General features: G+C 56.2%; 2 protein-coding genes across 4 annotated transcripts; both read right to left on the minus strand.

Annotated features, from left to right (window-relative positions):
* Positions 1 to 18: 18 nt before the first annotated feature.
* On the minus strand, positions 19 to 7,180 carry TFIP11 (tuftelin interacting protein 11). Its single transcript, XM_062615701.1, has 12 exons — positions 6,953 to 7,180; positions 6,442 to 6,595; positions 5,900 to 6,056; positions 5,291 to 5,418; positions 4,679 to 4,831; positions 3,433 to 3,942; positions 2,718 to 2,824; positions 2,313 to 2,481; positions 1,888 to 2,131; positions 1,419 to 1,561; positions 987 to 1,152; positions 19 to 466 (listed from the first exon to the last, which is right to left on the minus strand). Exons 1-12 carry the CDS (start codon positions 7,147 to 7,149, stop codon positions 111 to 113), a joined length of 2,484 nt encoding a protein of 827 aa, XP_062471685.1. The 5' UTR covers positions 7,150 to 7,180; the 3' UTR covers positions 19 to 110.
* A 177-nt stretch (positions 7,181 to 7,357) lies between these two features.
* Positions 7,358 to 22,981, minus strand: TPST2 (tyrosylprotein sulfotransferase 2). 3 transcript variants are annotated; one of them, XM_062615757.1, is made up of 7 exons: positions 22,897 to 22,981; positions 15,086 to 15,153; positions 11,200 to 12,106; positions 10,327 to 10,525; positions 9,372 to 9,422; positions 8,648 to 8,696; positions 7,358 to 7,790 (listed from the first exon to the last, which is right to left on the minus strand). In XM_062615757.1, the coding sequence occupies exons 3-6, from the start codon at positions 12,033 to 12,035 to the stop codon at positions 8,667 to 8,669; spliced, it is 1,116 nt and encodes a 371-aa protein (XP_062471741.1). In that variant the 5' UTR covers positions 12,036 to 12,106; positions 15,086 to 15,153; positions 22,897 to 22,981; the 3' UTR covers positions 7,358 to 7,790; positions 8,648 to 8,666. The 3 variants fall into 3 exon arrangements, with proteins under 3 accessions (XP_062471741.1, XP_062471733.1, XP_062471752.1); XM_062615749.1 differs by having other exon boundaries at positions 22,891 to 22,971; XM_062615768.1 differs by lacking the exon at positions 22,897 to 22,981 and adding an exon at positions 22,796 to 22,814.
* Between the last annotated feature and the right edge of the window lie 145 nt (positions 22,982 to 23,126).

The raw sequence follows: 23,126 nt of genomic DNA on the forward strand, positions 1-23,126 counted from the left end.
CTGGCACACAGCTACAGCTTCAGTCTATTTATGAAGCTCTCTCTTCTTTATTCCAAGAAATTCGCACCAAAAACATCCACAAGCTGGTCTGGGCAGTCCAAAGCAGGGCCTCATTTGGCCATGTCAATGAGGCTCTGGAGGGAGGTGGGCACCCACGTCTTCTCCCCCTGCACGAACACAACGCCCCTGTCGATGTAGATGACAATGCGGCCGAAGGTGTAGAGCTGCTTCCCTTCGTGCCGCTTCCCGATCACGGGCATGAACACGATGTTGTGCTCCTCTGCCTTAGTCTGAATGAGGTCCTTGAAGTTCATGGGCACGGAGCTGGCGGCCACGCCGATGCCGCGCTGGGCCATGTTCTCAGCCTCCCGCCGCTCCTGCATGGCCTCATACTGGAAGTCCTTCCTCCGCTCGGTGTGAGTCAGGTACGCGATGTTCTCCCTTGCGCCCGGCTGCATGTACCCGCCTGGGCGGAGAGACAGAACAGGTGAGAACAAGGTCCCAGTCCCTTCCCAGCACAAGGTCTGGGGTGAATTCCAGTTCAGGACACACAAAGTCATAGAATCACAGCAGTACAGACTTGTTTAGGTGGAAGGGACCTTAAAAGCTCATCCAGTTCCACCCCCTGAAACAGGCAGGGACCCTTTCCACTAGGGCAGATTGCTCCAAGTCCCATCCAACCTGGCCTTGAACACTGCCAGGGATGGGGCAGCCACAGCTTCTCTGGGCACCCTGTGCCAGCACCTCAGCACCCTCACAGGGAAGAGCTTCTGCCTCAGAGCTCATCTCAATCTCCCCTCTGTCAGTTTAAAACCATTCCCATTCCCCTTATCCCATTTCTCAATAGGTGAATTCCTCTTTAAGCAACACTTGCCCATAGTATCATTCTGCATGGCCACTGCACCCAGGAGCTGCTACAATACTGTCTAAACACAGGCTCACAAGAACCAGGCATCGTAGTGCTGCCATCACCACAAGCCACCTACCGACACTGGAGGAAACAGCTCGGTTCATGATATCAAGAGCTTCATTAAATTTGTCTTTGATGGATGGATGTGCCAACACTTGGTCTGAGAACATGGACTTCCAACCCAGGTACCACTTTGTAATCTCTTCATAATTGGGGCTGTTACTCAGCCAAGAGCACAGCACCTGCAAAACAATGCGACAGATGAATGTAGGACTGGTACATTGATGGAAGTGAGTCCTGACTGCCACTTGGGTTATTACTGTGCTTTCAGTGAGAGGACTCTGTCTTAGGACCCAGTCTGTTCTGATGTATATGGAGCTATGAGTGGAAATCACCTCAGTAACTAGTGGCAGTTAAAGCATTTCAGCACTGGAGCAGCAATTTCTAGGCAGAAGTCACTAAAACACAGGTAATCAGGCATGTTCCCTCGGCCCCCACAGCCTCTCACCTGCAGCCACTTTGGGAAGAAGTGTTTCTCCAGCAGCCCAACAAGACTGGAGACAGAAATCATCCCTTCCCAGTCGATCACCCAGTAGAAGGCATCCATGTGCTGCTGGTGGGGGTTTATGATGAGCTCATTCAAACACATCCCTGGGAAAAGGGGGAGAAGAATTAGAAAAGAACGTGACTCAGTTTTGTCAGTGCCCTGCCCTACTTCACCAGCAACACACGTGGCTTGAGGAACACCTGTACTGCCCTAAGGGACACCTGGGGTCTTTAAACTGTCTGGCAGATCCCAGCCACCACAACAGCACACTGCCAGTTCCATCCATTGCGATTTGCTGCCAGAACTGAGAAACTTCATAATATTATCTGAGGTGACACCACAGCCAGGTTAACATGTGCCTTTCTGAGGTATGAGAGGAAGGTAGCAACCAGCACATGCCAGGATTGCAGGGCTGTTTGCCTTCTCTCACCTAGTTTAGGCACGATGTTTTTGACCATGAAAGCCTCCCACGACCCAGGAGTGAACACATCCTTCCAGGGCTGCAGGATAAGTTTGGCAGAGGAGTCACTGGGATGCCACTTCTGCAGTGCATTGGCCAGCTTGTTCCTGATGGGGGAATACAGCGGCTCCAGTCGTGCCTGCATCAGGGGGAGCCAGGGGTGGATCCACGAATGGATTGGGACTGTGTCTGTCAAAGGATTCCAGCTTTCAACCTTGAAGATTAAAATAAGTCCATCTGTTAGCATTATATCTGGCCAGTTGCAAAGAGTCACAAAGGAACCCCTAAGCCCCCAGTGCAGAGGCAGCAAATCAGGATCTTAAAAGCTCTACTTGACTGAATTCAAACTCTAGTTCAGAGCACAGCTTCACTCTAACGCAGCCTTCTCGCCTCACCTCCTTCTGAAGCTTGGGGAAGATGAGCTGATCCAGAATGTTATCCAGTATCCAGACAGGAACAACGTTTACCCAGCCATCCAAGAAATCCACCATCGACCCGCAGTTCCGCGGCTGCCACCGCGCCACGATGTTCCTGACATATGGCATCCAGATTTCCCACATCAGTCTGGGGGGGAACATCCAAACAGATCAAAGTTAAGCTTAAAGCTATAGCCCCAGGGCTAAATAAACCAAATGGTAACTGCCATTTCAAAGCTACTTCCTTTTATACAGCTGACAGCTGGACTTTAACAGGCCCATCAGGAGAATCATCTGGAAAGCACACTTGTATCTGTGCTTCTCCATCCCCGAGGAAGCAGCACTTGCAGATGCTGCACAAAGTAAAACCCTTTTGCTCTTTACCTGTGAAAAGCATCTGTCGACAGGTCCTGCCCACCGTGTGACAACAGCTGGTCGTTTTCCAGGAGGCTCTTCCACTTGGCTATGATCTCTGTGCCATATGTGCAGTCCTGGAAATGAGAAGGCATGAGCGGCCTTTACCCTCTGCCCTTCATTTCAGCTGGTATCTACAAGGAGCAAGCAGGCTGATGGTACACTTGGCTCCAGCTCTCTCACCTGCCCAGAGCCAAGCCAGGAGCTTGCTGCTGTGATTAGTAAAGCCTCAGGAGAGGAAAATCCCACTCTGTGGATTTAATGGACCTCCAGGAGGAGAAGAGTCTGAACTGGTTCAGGTGTATAGAGAGGACCCAGATCTCACCTATCACAGTCTAAACAGCATTAAGAATAGACAGTGTGTACCTGACTGCCTGAAAGACAGACCTCCTGCTTCTGCTAATAACCAAGAATGAGAGGCTTGGCTTTCATCTGCTTTTTATTCCCAACACCCATGAAAGGGATTGATATTAACCTTAGAAGCTCCTAAATTGTAAGCCACTTCACAGAAAAGCAACCATCAGTTGTAGCAAAGGCCTGACAGCGGGTGCAGAGTAGAGTTTTGGTTTGATTTCTTTCTCTTCAGATTGATCAGGAATTTGGGACAAGAAGGAGGGGAGTCAAGGTAATAAAGACCACTTAAACCATCAAGGAAGAACTGCAGATGAGTCAAACTGATACAGACCTTGAGGGGATCCCAGTTCTTGAAGTAATCCTTCATGAGAGGATAGACTATTGCCACTGCCAGGTCTACCCTGTCGGACATTCTGTACTCCTCATAGTACTTGTCTTGCAGCGTCTCAAAGATCTTTGCACACTCATCCAGCGTCAAGGGATTTTCACAGCTGGGCTGCATCCGTCTCTCACACTCCTCCACCATCTCCAGCACCTTGCTGAGGTTGCTGATTGCCTTCTCCTCGTGTGAGAGAACTTCAGATATCTTCTGTATCTCATGGGTCAGGTTCACAACCATGTCCCTCTCGAACTGCAGCTGCCGATCGTTCTGGATGATCTCCTGCTCCGTGATGTCAATGAGGAGCTGCAAGTTGTGCTCCAGCTCGGGCAAGGCAAAGCCCTGGGGCTTGAAGTCTTTGCCCAGTGGCAGCTGAGGGCTGTCATCTGGGATATTGTGCTTGTGGCTGATCTGACTATAGCTGTAATAAACCTTCTGCTCCCGGCCCGTCATGTCTATAACCTGCCACAAACAAGAACAAACGCGTCTTTAAAATAACTCCATAAAAAAAAAGAAAGGAGCAAATCCCTGGTTCCAGGCTGAAAAACAGAGATTTCCAAGTACTTTAATACTCTGGGAGGCTATTAATACCCACTGGTATTCCAAATGAGGCAACTGGGATTGCCACTGTCAAGCCCTACTCTCTAGTAGGATGAATAAGAAACAATCTGAATCAGAGCTGTAAGAGCCTCCTCTTCTGACCTCAGTCCTGAGTAATTCTACAAGCAGTGATAACACAAGCTGTGCCTCATTTGTTACTGCACAGGAGTCTCAGGTACTTTTATACTTTTAAGATGCATTAATTTTAGATGAGCAATTTTATTAAGTGCACAGGAGACAAACCCCTCCCTGTCCCTTCCAGGTAGAAGATGGGTGCCAGTAAGGACAACTGTGCTTTCAGAAGCAGATGATTGCTTTATCTATGACAGATGTGAAACAATTCGACTTAACTTGCAATTAACAACCAAACAACCCACATTTGAGTTAATTTGCATTTTAGCAAGGCCAAAGACCTTGCTTAAAAGCAAACCCAATGTCCCAGGTGACGCAGTGGTCTATTACATGATTCAGTGATGAGTCCAAGGCTGCAGCCAGACAGTTCTTAACGTAGCTTCTCCCCATGACTTGAAACCACTCACAGTGCCACAGTGGACAAACTGCTCCCCAGGGGCGCCCCATGTCGGGTTATCAACCTTACCTTGACTTGAGACAGCTCCTTCTGAGGGGTTGAAAGCTGCTTGTTGATCCTGCCCTTGGCTTTCAGTTCTTCTACTGTCTTATAGCTGTATTTGGGCTTCTTCTTGCCTCCACTGGGATCCTTCCGCCACTGGCTGAGCTCCTTTTGATATTCCTACACAAGAACAAAGAGGAGTTGTGGTTCCTGCTCTTTGCCATGTCCCAGATTTGCCTCTATTTTCCACAGAAAAATAACCCATCGGACGCATGAAGAATGCTGCATAGCAAAACCAAAGCAGTAAAGCTCAGCAACAGCAACCCTGTTCACAGGGCTGGCAGTGGGCTTCTGATCTGCTTTCTTTTCTTTAATCCAAAGATGACAAAGACTGTTTACCTGGGGGACTCTTTGAAGATGGGGTTCTGGCAAGATACTGCAATAACGTGAGCCAGAAACAACAAAGAACATCACAGTGACAAGAAAACATGTCTGAATGCAATCAATGTACTACATCTTTAGCTTCTCATCTCAAATGAGCTCCAACAGTTTTCTCTGACACAGAAGCTAATTATTAGAACTACACTTTGTGCATACAACATGACAGAAAAGCAGACAGACCAAGAACTGTACAAATACCTCCTCAGCTTCTTCTTCCGAGTCCACAACAGGGAAGTCCTGCAGGGACTGGCTGGTTCTCTCTGAGCCATATGCTCCCACAGCTCCTTTGCCTTTCCTCTGCTTGGCCTCGATGGGGTTGATAATACCTGCGACGAGGGAGTCAGGTCAGAGTTACTGAGAGAGCACAGCAATAGCTTTTCTACCCTAAGTTATCAAACCAGCACAAACACCAGAGCATCCTGCCTCTGGCTAACTACAGTCTCCTTTCCCACTCCACTGATTTAGTGGCTATCAAATCACTTAATTCCCGCACACACTAAATAAACCAAAGCAAGTTATTATTCATACCTGCATTTCATTGCTTTTTATTCTATCACATAAAATAACATCTTTTCTGTTGACTTCCTTTGCAATTTACCTCCTTTTTTCCTTGTGCTCTTGCAAAACAACAAGAGCATAAAACTGGCCTCTGGTAACTCAAACACAGCTGAGGGTTATCATGAGGACCCAGATCACTTGCAAAAGATGCAAGTGAAGGAGGAAGGTGTAAGACCCCTGGAGATGGCAGAATCCAGTCTCTTCCCCGAAACACCAGTTAACAATGCACCCCACACCCAATCACAGTACCTTGAGCATTCTTCCCAAGACCTCTTCCAGGGACATAACCCATCTTCTGGAGCAGCTTTTGCCCAATTCCCTTTGTGTGTCTCTCCCAGCTGCCAAAGTCCACAAAAGACTTTGTTCCCCCTCCAAAGCCTTTCTGACTGGGCTTGAAATTGCCACCCTGTTAAAAGAGACAAACAAAAACCCACCACACAACATTGAGGTTTTTAATCTACAACATGCTTAGGCTGGTTACCCTGTTCTGTGAGATAAGAAAAGAAAGCCTTTGGAAGGCTGTAAACCAGGAGCATGCTTCTACTTTAACCTCAGCTGACCAAAGGCAACACTAAAGAAGATAGAAGGACCTGAGAACACACAACAATATATCGGAATAGCTACCAAAGGCAGAAAGAATGGCTCCCCAGGCAGCACACTGCCACACAGGGCTCTATGGGTTTGATGACTTCTTCCTTTCCTCAGTGCCCCACTGCTGCCCAGCAGGTCTGACTCCAGCCCCAGCCGCGCTGAGCACAGCACACAGACCCGAAGCCTGCCCCGTAACTCACCGTTTTTAACTTCTTCGACACAAACTCCTTCGGGATTTCCTCCTGCTTCACCGGCTTCTCATCCTCATCCGAGTCGTCCTCGGACGCCTCCTCCGCCGCCGCCTTCTTCAGCCCCGCGCTGATGAAGTTCACGGGGGCCGAGTAATCCCTGGAGCTGCAGCGGAACAACAGCCACGAGTGACTCCTGCTCCAGCGGAGCAGTGCGAGCTCCTGCAGAGAGCCGGGAGCTGCTGCGCCTCAACCCCCTCCCCTCCGAGCAGCACGTTATCAACCGGAGAGCGCTTCATCGCCGCTCCAGCGGGCATTAACCGTTTCCCCACCCCGACAGGCAGCAGGCAAAGCCCCCCACCCCCGGCCCAGGTGGGAGCGCGTTGACAGCCCCCAAACCCCCATGGAGCAGGGCCGCCGCCCGAGCCCTCTCCCCCCCCTCCGCCGGTACTAGCGGGGCCGCCCGGCCGGGAGGTTCCGGCCCGTCCCGAGGCCCCGGCCCCTGCCGCGCCGCCGCCCGCACCGCTTGCCGCCGAAGCTGGGCCGCTCCTCGTCCGAGTCGCGCTCGGCCCACACGCCGTAGGTGGCCTCCTCCTTGGTCTGCCGGTGGCGCTGCCGGTGCGGGTTGAACTCGTTCTGCAGGTCCCAGTCCGACACCTCGAAGCTCTCCATCTCCACGCCATCCTCCCCGTCCGTGCCGTACAGGTGCGACATCGACATGGTCCCGAGGACCGGACCCGCACCCGCACCGCACCGGACCGGACCGCGCCGCCGGCGGAAATGAACCGGCACCACCCGGAAGCAGCGCCCACAACGACAGAGCGGGAGGGAGCGGCCGCGCTCCTCTGTGGCTCGGCAGGCGCCCCCCAGTGGATGGGAGGTGTGTGTGATGCCGCAGAGCTCGGGAAACGACGTTGTTACAACACCGTTATTAAACAACACTTTAATGGTGGACAACGGGGCAAGGAGGCGGGGATGGGCTCATATATTAACTCTGCAATAGCCTCTGTAAGGGACAGTGAAGGGCTGGGGGGGCACTCGCACGACAAAGGCTCCATGAGGGCACCCAACGGCTCCCGGGGGGGCTCCGGTGCCATCACAGACCCACGAGCAGAGAACACAGTACAGACACCAAGTGTGACTACACGAGTCCTCCGGGCACGGCAAACAGACCCTTCCCGACGCACATCCCGGGGCCTGACGTGCGGAATGCTCGGGCTTTGCAAATAAATGCAAACACGTTCCCATAGAGCAGTCATTTTGGCAATAGTATTAGCAAGCAATATGCTTGGATATCCGATTTCCACTGGTGCCATCGCAAACTCTTCTTTGTTGGGCAACAAAAGGCCATTTGCAGCATTCTGGAAGAAAGAAAGAACAGCCTCAGGAGCAGGATCCACTCACGGGTGCCAATGAAGGGTTTTAAAGCAGCCATGATACAGAAAATGACAAGAAATAAACCATGTCCCAGCACCTGGATGATGGGTACCCAGCTCCTACTCTCACTCAATGCTTCTGATCTTGCTTTTTTAGCACAATACATTCCTTTTACATAGAAACTAGTTTTTAAGGGGTCATTTGTAATAAGAACCGTGGAATGGTTTGAGTTGGAAGCAACCTTAAAGCTCATCCAGCTCCAATTGTGCACGGGCAGGGACCCCTTCCACTAGAGCAGCTTGCTCCAAGCCCCTGTGTCCAACGTGGCCTTGAGCACTGCCACAAAGAGAAGAGAGATCTCACGTTTCAGCACAGGGGTTTGCTGCAAGGGAGATGGAAAATCATCCAACGCATCAATGGCTGCGTCTGCAGCACAACCCCGGGCTGGCAGCTTTGGTTTCCAAGCCGACAGCACATGTGGCTGCTTTTAGCTCCCCTTCCCCGGGCTCACGGCACGTCCCAGAAGGCAGCGGGGAGCGGCTCGGCTCAGCTCTGCCTTTCCACATGGCGTGTCAAGGCTCCCCGCAGGGACTCCCAGGAATGACCCTCCCGCGCGCCGACTGTGCCTTTGCTGAAGTAATCCCGTTTCCAGCGCTCGGAAAAGGCTTTCTGACAAAGAACCTCCCATAGCAGCACTGCTCTGAGGAGCTAAAGCCAGTGTGAAGGAGGTCACGGGTGGAACGCGTGTGCCTGGAGCAGCCTGGCTAATCCATAGCACAGGAATTGCACAAGCAGGACCGCAGGAGTTCACCCCGTCCCAAACTAAAGCACAAGGTCTTACCTGGAAATCATTAATGTCCTTAGTGAGAGGATGATGTGTTCTGAGTCACCTGCAACAGCCCACAAACACAAGGGTCAGCTTTTAGGCACCGGCTGCACCTTAACCCATCTCCACTGTGCTCCCAGCAGCAAGACAAGGAACATTCAGGGCCCAGAAAGCAGCACGAGGGCAGGGAAGCAGCAGCCTCTGCCTTCACTGCTGGACTGCTCTGCACTACACAGTGGTTCTTAGCTGTCTTCAAGCACTGCTCTCTCAGTAGGGAGCCCCATAGTGTGCATTTGACCCCCGAACACCATCACCCCAGGACAAGAAGACCTACCTATAACCTGTAAATCAGACAAGCCACCCTTCCCCACGCAGGCACGACCCACAGCAACAGTAAGAGTTGTGGAACAAAGAGCAAGGTAGAAAAGTGTTTTAAAGAGAATGAGGAGCACAAGATCCGGACGGGTGAACACAGAAACCCACAGCATCAAACCACACACACAAGCAGCCCAGGAGGAGGTGGCAGAGATGAATGAGCAGGGCCTGAGGACCACAGGACATCAACAGCCACAGCATGGAGGGTGAGAGCAGCAAGGACAGCCCCATCATCCCCATGGACGGAGGGAAGAGCAGGAACAGTGCCTGCGGCTGCTGCGAGCCCACAAATGCCTGTAAGAGGGAGCAAGGGACCAGGCCCCCAGGATTAACCAAACCTCCAAGGGCCAGGAGATGCTCTTACCTGCGGATGACCTTTCAGATTGGCTGGCGTTTTATAATCCCCCTTTAGAACCTATGGAAAAGAGAACATTGGAGTGACCCTCCCGGGGCAGTGGCTCTACCAGCATCAGCAAGTGCACCTCATGAACTGTGTCCCATGTCCCAGTGTGCCTGAGCCTGCTGAAATGCCCTGATGGGTGTTTGTCCTGCAGGGGGCAAAAGCAGAAGGTTTCCCTTGCCCTGACTGTGAGCAAAGACAGGGAGCAGCATCCTGCGGGGGCAGGGAACTGACACAAGCGATTCTCTGTTTCCTCCCTTAGCCTGCAGGGGGAGAGTATTTTGGTCTTTACCATTGTGCCGGTTCTCCCAAGTCACCCTGAGTAGTACGGAAAGCTCCACGTCAGTGACCCAAAGAGCTCACCCAAATTACAAGCACTGTCATGGGGCTGCAAAGCCCGGCCTCAGGGAGGAACCTGCTCCACCCCAAAGCACTAGAACCCCCTGCGCTCCGTTCCTGCTGTCCGTGGCTCTGCAGCCTCTTCCTTCCAGCTCTGCTCCAGGACCATGAGTCAGCTCCCACAAAACGGCTGCTTTTGCCCAGCTGCTCCACGCGCCTCCGCTCGCCCTCCTCACGGGAGCAGGCAGCAGCTGGTGAGCTGCGGGCCACAGCACGGCCCGTGGCTGCCCCTGCACCGCAGCGGGCGCAGCGCCTGCAGCTGCATCCCGGATAACATCATCCAGCCGGCAACTCCCCGGCCTGGGCTGGAGCGGGGAGGGACAGAGGTCAGTACCGGCCACAACAGAAGAAACCACCCCCAGCACCAAAGCACAGGGAGCAGCAGCAGCCGGAGCCGCGCCAGACTCCAATGGTTCCAACATCATCCCACTGAAGCCGCTTGTTCCCTGCTCTTTGCTGACAGGTCAGCAGCCCCTTTGGCTCCAGAGGGCCCTGGGGTGCACAGCCCCCCGACACTCACTCTGTGCGTGTTGTTGACAACCAAGGGGTCGGGGTGGCCATAGTTGGGGGGGTTGGCGTAGGGGTCGTAGCCGAGCCTGGCCAGCATGGGTGCGATGTGGGCCATGTCCTGCAGCACATCCCCTGGGATGTGCCCGATCCACTTGGATAAGGCCTCCATGTTCACCGGCTTGATGACCTGGTCTGTTGATCTCTCTATCCTGGGGGAAACAATAAAGGAATAAACCAAGATGCTAAGGTTGGATTTCACACACAGGCTGGGATCAGACACAACAGCCCTTGGCTGAGTTCACCAGTGCCCCACAGGCTGGGTCCCCTGTATGGGGGGGTCATCCCACGCTCGGCTTGGGGTGTGAAAGAGGAGTAGAAAGCAGCAGAAGACAAGCACCCTGAGCCAGCCAGCGAGGAGGGAGGGCTGGGGTGTGCCTCTGCAGAGCAGGTATTGCTTTTACCCTGCAATACCAGCACCAAAGCTGGCAAGCTCTGCTGCTCACCCCTGAAAGCTCTTCATAAGCAGCAAAACTAATTGCTCTAGGAAGGTATTTGTGGAAGGGTGGAGAAAAGAGGCATTAAAGAGCTCGTGTTTCAGAGCAAGCAGTTCCTGTCAAATTAGAGACTAAAAACTCTGTGCTGCCAAGCTGGATTAATAAAATGGTCACCTGCTCCTGAAAGCTGCTCTGGTGGGTACAACAGACTGTTCCCTTTCCTCAGGAACACAAAACCTTGTGCAGTAAAACTGGACGTGCTGCCCCTTCTGCCCCTGGAAACCATGCCCAAACACAAGCAAAGCCCCTTTGCCCTCAGTTTTAGCCTTAACCTGCTCTGCGTAAGAGAATGCTGCTTGAAAAGCGGAGGCAGGAGCCGAGACACCCACTTGGACAGCGACACCCCGCCAGGCTTCCCGATGAGCTCCTCGTGGTGCAGCACCGTGTCGCTCCAGGAGATGTCCAGGAACTTCATGATGGTGTGCATGGACTGCTCGGGGTGCAGCACCAGCTGCTCGTAGTAGACAGGCAGGCAGCGGGAGCGCCCGATCTCCAGGCACTGCGAGTACATCACCTCGATGGCTTTGTTCCACTTGGTCAGGCAGTCCCGGTAGCTGTTGAGGTCGAAGCCCGCGATGGTCACCTTCCGTGTGATCATGGAGTGGACGGAAGCGCGGCCGTCTCGAACCATCAGGAGGAATTTGGAATTGGGGAACAGCCTGGACAGGTACACAGAGGACTTCAGCGTGAAGGGGTCCTTGTTGCACAGATACCGCGCCGGCTCGCCGTGCTTGGCGATCACCTCCAGGATGAAGGCCTGCATGGCAGCGTCCAGGACCTGGTCCGTCACCCCCGCCTCGTCCAGGCGCATCTTCTCCCGCCCCGACTTGGACCACGCCTGCCGCATGGCCAGCACGCGCGGGATGATGCGGGTCTCCTCGCCGCAGCGCACCTCGGGGTGCGCGTCCAGCATGGCCCTCATCAGCGTCGTGCCGCTGCGCGGGACCCCACCGATGAATATCAGCGGCATCTCCTTGCTGTACCGGTACTCGACGTGGTTGGAGTCCATCATGACCAGCTCCTCGCTCTCCGGTCTCATCAGCCTGTGCCTCCGCTCGCTCAGGACCTGCTGGCACTCCAGGACCTGCTGGCCGAGGTGCAGAGTCACCATCAGGGCGACCACCGAGCCCACCGCCAGCAGCACCCTCCTCATGGTGACCCGCATCCTCTTCTGCTTGCACAGGCTGGTGACCACGCTTCAGCTCTCAGCTAGCGAGTGCTCATCCCAGCAGGCATCTGCAAGAGAAACAGTGCGGTCAGAGGAGCAGGATCTCAGCCCAGCCCCTGCGGCACCTCAGCATCCAGCCCGGCTCCTCCGGGACGCTGACACCATCCCAGGCTTTCATCACCTCTTCCACTTATCAGCAAGTTCCAGGCTAGGTGCCTTCTGAAGGAGTAATTAAAGTCTGTCTCGGAGCACACCCAAAGAGATTATTTCTGGACAGTTTGTGTACCCAGAAACACGGGTTTGCTGCTGCAGCAAAGCCATGGAGGGGCCATGCAGCCCGGCAGTCCTCACAAGAAAACTCTTTACAGAGAGCCCGTTCCATCCTAGATGAAGCCCCAACCCTCCCTGCAGCCCTCCTGCCCTCCCAAGCCGAGCTCAGCACCGTCTTCTCACCTCTCTCAGCATCCCCCCCTCCCTGTGCTTTCTTCAGTGTCAGCGTGCTCTCCCAGGGGAGCGCAAAGCCGAAATAAGAGCAAACCAAGAGCACCTCATGCAAGTTTCAAGTGTCTGAGTCAGGAGAAGCACTCCCCCATTAGCACGAAACGCTGCGAGAAACCCAAGCATGCGAGCACAACGCGGAGCCCTTCCCCTGGACACTGACCTTACACGGAGCCCTGCAAGACCTCATGTGGCACCGGGAGCCTTTGTTCTGTGCCTCGCTGCGCTGCGCACGAGGAAGCCGCGGCTCCTCAAGCCGCTGCCCCAGGCCCCCCGCCAGCGCTGGCACCGCTTCCCGCCCGGCCCCCGCTCCGCCTGTGCCGCAGGTTTTGCAATCCTGCCCTGGGCTCCCCATGGATTCAAGCTCTTTGTGACCCTGCGGCCGGGGCGGGCGCTGAGCGGAGCCCAGGAACGGGGCGTCCGTGCCCTTTCTTTTGCTGACAGGCCAAAAACTGCTTCAAAAGCGGCTTCTCCTCCTCTCAACTCCCTCCATGAAAGAGCACATTTAGCAGCGATGGGGTGACGGCCCTCTGGGGCAGGGAGCGGGCAGGAGAGCCAGCACCCCCCCTGCCCCGGCCCTACCTGCCAGCACAGGCAGCCCAGAACCATGCAGGTGCCCCAGGACTCGCTCCATCCCCTTCCAGCCCCGACATCCTGCTCCATCTACCCAGAGGGGGAAAACGCCAGCTCCCCACCATCCCCTGCTCTGTGCTACCCACGTCTGCTCATACCATCCATCACCATGACTCAGGTAATGGGCCTCTGCCCACCCAGGTACATGTTTTCCCATCCCAGCAGCAAAGGAACAGCATCACCAAAGTGATTTCTGTGGTTCTTTAGCAGCACTGTGAACATCCTGTTAAACAGGATGCTGAGGGCTTGGGTAACATACTGAGGTTAAACACTCCCAAGCACATGCCCATATACAACAAAAAAGACAAAACGTCAAGGGCTGGTCCATCTGGTCCATGCTGGTCAGGTTGGATGGGGCTTGGAGCAAGCTGCTTTAGTGGAAGGTGTCCCTGCCCGTGACAGGGGTTGGAGCTGGATGAGTTTAAGGTCCCTTCCAGCCCAAACCAGGCTGGGATTCTGTGATTTGTTTAGATGTAAATCAGAGGGAACAACAAACAGCTCTGGCAGCACCAAGCACAGAGTCAGATCCATTCAAAAGACAAGCACTGCTCTGCTCCTCCCCACTGTCTTCATCTGTTTCAGTCATGGAAGTTTACTGAAACCTTCACCCTAAAAACAACTGCAAATGCTGCAAGACCCATTCCAATGCCCAAGACCCATTCCAGTCCATGTAGCGGGGGCAGTCGGGATGTAAGGCCAACTGGAACAGTTACAGTCAAGGAACCCAAGCCAGGCTGCCTCGCAGGGAAGCTCTGCAGTTCAAAAGGGAGGCTGGGAGCACAGAAGTGCTCTGTTCTCTGCACGCTTCCAGGGAGCCTTTCCCACCAAGATGCTCCCAGCAGCCACGGGAGGGAACAAAGGGACCCACTCATTTTGCTGTGCGAGGCAGGAGGCTGGATGGGAGCCGGTGGTACCAGCTCTGCGCCTACCAGCACAAAGCAGCGTGTCCCTGGGGATCATCCTGCCCACTGGGGAGCCACAGCTCCCCCCATGGACGGGCCATGCCCACAGCATGGATGGGAAGCTCTGGCTCTACTGTGGGACAGCAGGAAGGCAGAGAGGATGCTGCTGACGTTGGGGAGCAGACCTTCACCCTCCTGCTGTGCTCCAGCCTCTCCCCATTGCTGCAGCACACACTGCTCCTGCTGCACAACAGCCCTGCTCTGCCTCCAGCACAGCAGCCGTGGGCACTGGGATGGCTGAAGCAAAGCAAACCCCCCCAGTGGGATCACTCAGGTCTACCTGAGCAGGCTGAACAAGCATCCACGTGTGTGTGTCCATGACAGTGCTCAGCACGGTCTGCAGAGCAACCACCAACAATCCCAATTATTTCCAACCCTTTTGTGCAACTCCCCACTAAGAATTCCCCAGAGTTTATGGGTCCCATTACTCTGTGAGGAGAGGGATGACCAATTGCCTCCACAGCAGATATTCTGGTGGAAAACAGCACGGCACAATGAAGTGGCACAGCTGTCTGATCAGATGACACTGTGGTCCTTCAGAAGCCCCAGCTGCATCTGAGAGCCCTCCACTCCCGCAGGAATTAGAGAGCTCTCGGGGCTTCATCATGGCAGGAAAACCAGTGCAGCTGGTGATGGGGAGCAGAAATCACAGCACAGCAGCCAACTGAGTGCAGCAGGGAAAGGCGGGTATGGGAGCAGGGAGCATGGGGAAGATGGAGCCAGTGGGGAAGTGACAAACGAGCACATAAGAGGTCTGACAGGCACAAAGTCTTCCTCATTTCACATGCGGATGGGACATGAGTACAAACACGGCTTCAACCCTGTCTTGTCAGCTTGCAAAGGTGACGCAGTATTACCAGGGCAGCAGTGGTGGGGTGGCAGATGTATGAAATATTCCCGCAACCAGCATCACAAGGGAACCAGCTCTGCGATGGACCCTCCAAACACGCTTACCTCTCCCCAGTAAGTCCATTTTGCTCTAGCCAAGCTTCATGCTGAAACACTGGTGGCCACGAAAATACCTAATGGGGAAGAAAAGGCACAACGTTGATTTATCACACACATCTGTGTGTGCTGGTGGGTGATGTTCTCCTGCCCAGCACCTTCCCCTCCTGCCCACAGCCCCGCTCCGAGCACAGGGGAAGGGTGATCCCAGCTCATGGTCAGCGCCGGGACCCAGACACGGCACGGGCATGCCTTCAGCTTGGCACTGGCACTGCTTCACCACGGCAGCATTCACAGGGTTAAGGCAAAAGATGGCATGGAGGGAAGTGGGAAAGTGGCTGCTCCTTTAGGAAGTGAAGCCTCCTGGAAGGGAGCAGCCTCAGGACAGCAGGAGCATCTGGGATGTTCAAAGCCCGGGGGACAACAGTCCGGACATGGCACGTTTCCATCCTATACAAGTGACCGGCGCAAGAGCCGGTCCCAGAGGAAGCCGCTCCAGCCTCGCCTGCTGCAGCTTCGGTACGAGTGCTGGAACTGGGCAAAAGTCAGACTATGAACAGAGTGCCAGAGCAGTGACAGCACGAGGAGATGGGGCCCAGAGGACTCTCCAGGAAGGGCGGGTCACAGGGATGCCAACCTCAGCACTCAGAGCTGCCAGGACCTCCCTGGCTCCAGCCCAAGGAGCAGAGCTCTCCCCAGCCTCACCACCCGCTGAGGACCCCCAGAGCACGCAGACCCCTCCAGCAGGGAACACTGCATTGGATGCCAGCTTTCCCACAAGGACACGATGTCCGCACCCACAGGGACTGCACCCATGCTGGGATGAAGCAGGAGGGCTGGCACCCTGCTCCCAGTGTGTGCATGGGACCACAGGCTTGCCATGGGGCTGCTGCGGCTGGGCCCTTCCCACAGTCAGCTCCCCCTGCACGCACGACAGCGTCCCGGCCTTGGAGGTTGTTTTGGAGAACATTTCAAGCACAGACACTAATTGTTATTCCAGACACCCACGTCTCCTCCCCCCCTGCCCGCCTGCCATTGAACACCACAAGGCCACTTCAGCACTAACTGGAAACCAGAGGCAAACTCCACCCAGCACGGACTTCACCGGAGCTTATCCGCAGCGCACGCATCGCCCTCCTTCCCTGCAAGGCTTCCTGCTCGACACCATCCTGGCCTCCATCCGCCATGGGACTCCAGTCCCGGACAAGGCTGCAGGTCTGCAGAGCAGCAGCTGCATCCCCGGTTACGCTTCACCAGCACCGCAGTGATCTGGTGCAGGGAGCTGGGGCCGTTTCACAGCCCAGCCCCGGACACGCTGCTCCGGAAACAGCTCCAGCCCTCGCCCGTGCACAGACACAAACACACGCTTGCAGACTTCCTGCCTGGCTGTGCAGTGCGCCATCAACTGCAGTGTGCAGTGTGCCGTCAACTGCAGTGTGCAGTGTGCTATTGACTGCAGTGCACCTTCAACTGCAGTGTGCAGTGTGCTATTGACTGCAGTGCACCATCAACTGCAGTGTGCAGTGTGCTATTGACTGCAGTGCACCATCAACTGCAGTGTGCAGTGCGCTATCGACTGCAGTGCACCATCACCTGCAGTGCACCATCACCTGCAGTGTGCAGTGCACCGTCAACTGCAGTGTGCAGTGCGTCGTCAACTGCAGTGTGCAGTGTGCTATTGACTGCAGTGCACCATCAACTGCAGTGTGCAGTGCGCCATCAACTGCAGTGTGCTACTGACTGCAGCGCACCATCAACTGCAGTGTGCAGTGCACCATTGCCTGCAGTGTGCCATCACCTGCAGTGTGCAGTGTGCCATCACCTGCAGTGTGCCATTGACTGCAGCACGCCATCACCTGCAGCGCGCCATCGCCTGTAGCTCCGTAGCCACCAGCAGCCAGCACAAACCCACTGCTGCCTCCAGCTCCTCCTTCACCTGTGGCTGTGCTGGGAGCAGCCCCATGTCAGTGGAACCGGGGACCATCTGCAGGGATGAAGCAACATCTTGAGTCTGTTATGTTCGAGCAGCGAAGTGTCACAACCAACCAACAAAACCGGTTTCCACACGAAGCTCCAGATGATCAAATAAAAAGCCTTTTTCATTAAACCCTTCCCAGAAATGACTGCTGTTAACTGCAACTTCCCCAGAAGACGTAGGAGTGGCCTGGAAAACTTGTGCTCAAATCATCGGTGCTTCATAAAAGCATGAGGAACTGCAGATGTCTCTGTGGTGGGACAGCAGCAGAAGCTGTGGTCAGCAAGAAATAACCCAGCAGATCTAGGCTCACATCTCTGCAAATCAGCAAAACCCAATGACTCAAGTGATGGTCTCCAGCTCATCCACACAATGAACACAGCTCGCCTGAGGATGCCCAGAAGCGCTGTCACCTCCAAGGACAGCAGCTGCTCTTCTCCTGGCCTCTCCCAGTGGCATCTTCTGATGTGCCTTTCAAAGCCCCAATGCCGCTAAGCAGGACAGAGCTGCTCATGTCCCGAGGAGGCAGGAGCAAACTGGAGAGGGGTCAAATGAGCCCTCAGGGAGGAAAACCAGGAAGAGCTGGCAGGGCCCGAGGAGCAGGAAGGGAATAGCTGCTGGTACACAGCCGCTCGGGGTGTTTCTCCAGCCCAGTTTCAGAGCAGCTGGAGCAAAAGCGGACCAACACGTGTTAAAACACTCACCAGGAAACGGATGAGCATCCTGGGAAGCAGCGAGCACAGCACAAACACCCATCTCTGCGACACCAGCCCTGGTGCACAACCCACAGCTCCTTGTTCATCCCCAGCATAAGGATGGATCCCAGCGGGATCGTCCTGCAGGAGCAGGGTCCGACCCTCCCCACGGTTTGCTGCCACCCCAAGCAATGCTGCAGCGCTCAGGAGCTCTGTGCAAACCTAGGCTGCAAGCGAGCGACAGCCCCAGGCTGTGAGAAGAACCCACTCCTGTGTGTGTGAGATTGGCTGCTGGATGGCACCTACAGCGCCCGGAAGGAAGAAGCTGCTCTCAGCCCACCAAGGGGTGAGAACAGCAACATCAGGAGCAGAACAGCTTCTGCTTCTGGAAGAGAAAGGTGCTCCAGCTTTGATAAAGCCGAACTGCAGGCCACAAATCCCGGTGCTTCCAAGGATGCTGAGACCCTGGAACACACTGCCCAGAGGAGCTGTGGCTGCCCCATCCCTGGCAGTGCTCAAGGCCAGGTTGGACACAGGGGCTTGGAGCAAGCTGCTCCAGTGGAAGGGGTCCCTGCCCGTGGCACGGGGTGGAGCTGGAGGAGCTTTAAGGTCACTTCCAACACAAACCAGGCTGGGACTCTGGGACTCCCACAGCCCAGAGGCCACTGGTGAGGGTCTTCCACTAAAGACCATTTTTCTCCCAAAGCACAATGGAGGGATATATGGAATTTATTCTTTCTGCTGAGTACCTACAAAAACCAACCAGCAGAATCTGATGCCCTGAGGACTGCAGCTTCCAACACCAGCTTTCGGGCAAGGCTGAGGTGGAATCCCTGAGCCACACAGCGCGTCCCCATCGCAGCACCCCGGCACAGCACCCCAGGAGAGCTGGCCAGGGGCACACACAGTGCGCCAGCCCGCTTTAACGGCTCTAAATCACATCAACAGACATTTCACAGCACAAATCTCCTGTCTGTTTATCGCCTCGGGGCTGTTATGATTAGAAAAACATTTTATTATCCTGCTTAATGCTACAGTATTCCTGAAACAATAAAAATCCCACCAATTTACAGCATCTTCTCCACCCCCCTCTCATTCCAAGCACAGCAATGGCATTTTATCGTCCGGCGATGGAAACCACAGCATTCCCAATGCCAACCTCTCTGTAGGGCAACTGCTTTTGTCTCAAGCTGGCTTATTAATTATGAAATGCCTGAAGTGAAAGCTGCTGGCAGGAGACAGTGATGGAGGCACCCACTGTACCCACCGCATGCTGCAAAGCTCTGGTAAAGCCAGGAGGGAAGGGGCTCACCATGTACCCCCCTGGATCGAGGACAGGGTTGGGAGGTGCAGCAGGGTGAGGGGATACAGGCAGGGAAGAGAGAATCCCCCCACACTGCTCTGTACCCCAAGGGATGGGTACCAGAGCTGGGGGGGTGTCTGTGACCCCAGCAATGGATGGGATCGGTGCAGTCTCCGCTGTCCCACAGGGGACAGGAGCTCAGTGCTTCAGGGTCACCTCAGCCTTTTCATCAACCCACAGCTCCGGCTCACAGCTTCAGCTCTTGTTAATTACTCTGCATCGCTGCCTCTGGGGATGAAGGCGCCTGCAGCCTCCGGGTTCATTCACCACGCTCAGTGCAGACAACTCTTCCCTCTCAAAACCAAACAAAGATTCCCCGTGTGAATGTGGGTGGTCAGAGCCCGACAAGCAACAGGGAGAAAGAGAAGAGGAACTGTTAGAAAAAACCCAAGTATCTTCAAAAGCAATATTTTCCCAATCCACACGCCAAACCCTGAGCCTCAACAAGCTCCATTCTTGCACGCACAAAACCGGGATTTGCAAATAAAAAATTGTTTCTGCAAGAGAAACCCCAAAACCTCAGATTTGCTTAAGAAACAAAATCAAAGTATTTTATTTCCCCATGCAGCAGCACCAGCCATCCCCGGCGCTGCAGGCACCGCCTGAGGAGAGGGTGATGTGATGCCCTTGTGCAGCTCCATTGCCTGCATCCCCGCTCTGCTCAGCCCTATCCCTGCTCCCATGGCTCCTGGTTGGCGAGTACATGGTCCTGAGCATGGGCCAGCCTCAGGATCTCCACCACGGCTCAGCACATCAGCTGCCACAAGAGCAGGCACTTGGTGTTTTCCCAAAGCCAGTCATTTTGGGGAGGGCACAGCGTGCTGCCCAGCACCGACTTCAACAACAGTGGATACGTGGCTGCCTGCTCGATATGGTGCAAAGCCCACGTGCAGGCACAGCCCCAGCGAGGACACGCAAGCCCTGGTGAAGCCATGATGGCAGAACAGGAACCGGGTCCTTCCGAGACGCGCTGCTCTGTAACACAGATTACCCTGCCCAGCACATCCGAGTGCTTCACGGCTCAGTTCCTGTCTGCAGAGCCCAGCTGCGAGCTCTGCTGCCGTTTACATCTGCAAGCGCTGGGCCACCGAGGGCTGCCCCTGCATGCAACCCTTGCTCTGCCACAGGACCCAGCACAGAGCAGGAATGAGAGCAGCTGCTTCCCCCTGCCCCACTGCAGCAGCCCCGGAGCCAGAAACCCAGTGGTCATTCCTCCACGGAGCAGCACCTTGGGTGTGGATTCCCCGTCTGGGTTTGGGCTCGCTCAGCAGGGAATGCAGGATGGAACCAGCCACTTGCTTCACTTCCGAGCACCGCGCATTGAGCAAGCTCTGCTGCGGGTGCTGGCTCTCGTCTGCAGACCCCGCGGGGATCTCCTGCACGCTGCATGGCACCTATGGGCAGTGCTGCAGCCATGCTCCTGCCTGCACCCGCACGGTGGGACCAGTGCAGAAGGATGGGGACGGAAGAGAGGAAAAAGAAGCTTCATTCACTGTTAGATAGCATGGAGGCAGACAAAGGCTTGGGAGAACTGCACCGACTAAAGGCTTCAAAATGGTACAAAACAAAGCAGGCAGATGACAACACAGCCTCACACTTGCTGCCTGCACTCAGAGGGCTGTGAAATCCAACGTGGAACATGCTCTGCTGAGGCTTCCTAACGCTTCACAGATTCACCAGGAGATGCTTCTGTGCGGCACAAATAAGACCAACGGCCAAGTGGTTGTTTTCTCCCTCCAAAACATCCTCAAGAGTCGCTGCGTTTCACGGCGTTCCAGCCATCCCGCACATCCCTCCGAGGCTCAGCTCGGCCCATCTGCAACACAAACTGCTTTTGGAAGGATCTTCTTAAAATAGCACAGAAATTGCCAATACCATTTGTAAAACCTACAGGCAGAGGAGGCAGTGGCACCATCCTGGCGAACCCCATCCTGGAGAGACCCCATGGCAGCTCCTGCCTCTGCACCCCAGCCTGGGACATCGCACCAGTGCGGAGGGTGCGATTCCACCCGTATCCCCCTGCAGCAGTGCCCCTAATGTGGCTGCAGCACCGGCTCCAGGTGAGGTGGGAAGGACCTGCACGGCTCAGCCACCGCTGCAGGACACCGTGCTGCTCACCCTGAGCCAAGGGCCTCAGGCTGGATGCAGCACGGTGGAGGCTGCCCCAGCTCAGCTGACACACCATCAGATGTTGAGGGATGGACCTGGCTCTCATGGCTGGGCCCAGCAGTGATGCTCTGTGTTCCGGAACAGCCAGCCACTGCTTCCCTATGGAACAGTGCTGCCCAAACACCCGCACAGGCACAGAACCGACCCACAGAGCACAGGAGGCTCAGTGCCCCCCGCACCAACAGCACCCTGCAGGCAGCACAGTCCATCTGCTCCGGCCGGGTGCCACACGCACAGGCTGCAGCCGGGCAGCACCACAAACCCACACCGAGGACACATCCGAACCTGCGCTGGCTCTCACCAGGCTCCCCACGTGCGCGCTGCAGTGTTCCCAGAAAAGCAACATCAAATTTGGAACCCTGTTAGCACAAATCACTTCAATCCCTCCACTCGCCCTCGCTTGGCTCCTGAGCGTGAGCATGGCCCAGCTGTGCGGAGGGGAAGATGCATGAGGGGGTTTCAAGCTGTGAGGTGTGCTCTGGACAGAGTCCACACATGCAAACAAACACAGCGAGGGACGGAACAAAGCCTCACGCGATGCAAACCATGTCCTTCCCGTGGAAGGCTGCAGCCCAGCCTGTGCTGCCGGCAGCGGCAGGGATGGTGATGCTGGCCATGAGTCCTTGAGCGTGCTGCAGGCACAGCATGGATCTCATATCCCCGCCACGCAGCACCAGGGCACAGCAGGGACAGCATTGGTGTTTTGGGTGGGCTGAGGCACTGACATGGCCATACAGGAACCCTGCCGAGGGACACAGGCTGCAGACCCCAGCAGAAGCTGCTGCACAAACCTGCCGGGAGGCTGATGCTGAATGAGACCCACAGGAGCAGTCGCTCACCCAGGAGGCCTGGAGGGACGCACAGGCAGTCCCAGCCCGTGGGTGCCTCCCAATGGGCAATGTGCCTGAGCCCGCTCCCGCATCTCTGTCCCATAGGGCAATACACGGGTGCTGGGGCTGGGGCTGGGCTCCCAAAGGGGCGCAGGGGACACTGAGGGTGAGGGGAGCCCACCGGAAGGCAGGAGTGAGGGGGAAAAGCAGGTACATGGAGCACCCAGCACCCAGCACCCTGCCCTGCATGCTGTGCACGCTGAGCTACACTGCCCATGCTCTGCACGCATCCTGCACCGCACTGAGCACGCTGCCCTGCCCCGCGCGCTGCACAGCACGCACCCCGCACCGGGCACCCCGCACCGGGCACCCCGCACCGGGCACCCTGCGCGGTGCTGCACGATGGCCCCAAGCGCCCTGCGCGGCCCCACGCACCCCGCACCGGGTACCCCGCACCGACCGCTCAGCACCGCGCCCCGCTCGCCGCTGCCACCCCCCCCCCCCAGCGCCGCGCACCCACCGAGCTCCGGGCTCCCGGCGCCCGCACCCCCCGCTGCCGAGCGCCGCTCCCGGCCGCCCCTGGCACCTGCGCGCCGCGGGAGCCAGCGGCGGAGCTGCCCGAGCCGCTCCCCGCCGTGACCGTGCCCGTGCCCCCCCCACCCCAGCTCCACTCACCGGGACCGGGACCAGGACCGGGAGCGGGGCCGCCGCCGGCCCGGAGCTGCCCGAGCCGCTCCCCGCCGTGCCCGTGCCCGTGCCCCCCCCACCCCAGCTCCACTCACCGGGACCGGGAGCGGGACCGGGGCCGGGGCCGGCCCGGAGCGGCGCGAGACGCGGCGACGTCACGCGCACGGCGGGCCGGGATCCCCGCGCATGCGCCCCGCCGCCGGCCACCGGGAGCGCGCGCCGGGCCGCGGTAACGGGGCGGGAGCGCGGGAAGGAGGAGCCGGGCTCCAATGGAGCGCAGTCACCGCGGGTGGGTGACCGGTAACCGCCGGCAGCACCGGTGCGCACCGGC

The sequence above is a fragment of the Pezoporus occidentalis genome, unplaced genomic scaffold (assembly GCF_034315485.1).
Source record: "Pezoporus occidentalis ecotype Australia unplaced genomic scaffold, CSIRO_AGI_Poc_V1 ctg102, whole genome shotgun sequence".
In the NCBI taxonomy this organism is placed as follows: Eukaryota; Metazoa; Chordata; class Aves; order Psittaciformes; family Psittacidae; genus Pezoporus; species Pezoporus occidentalis.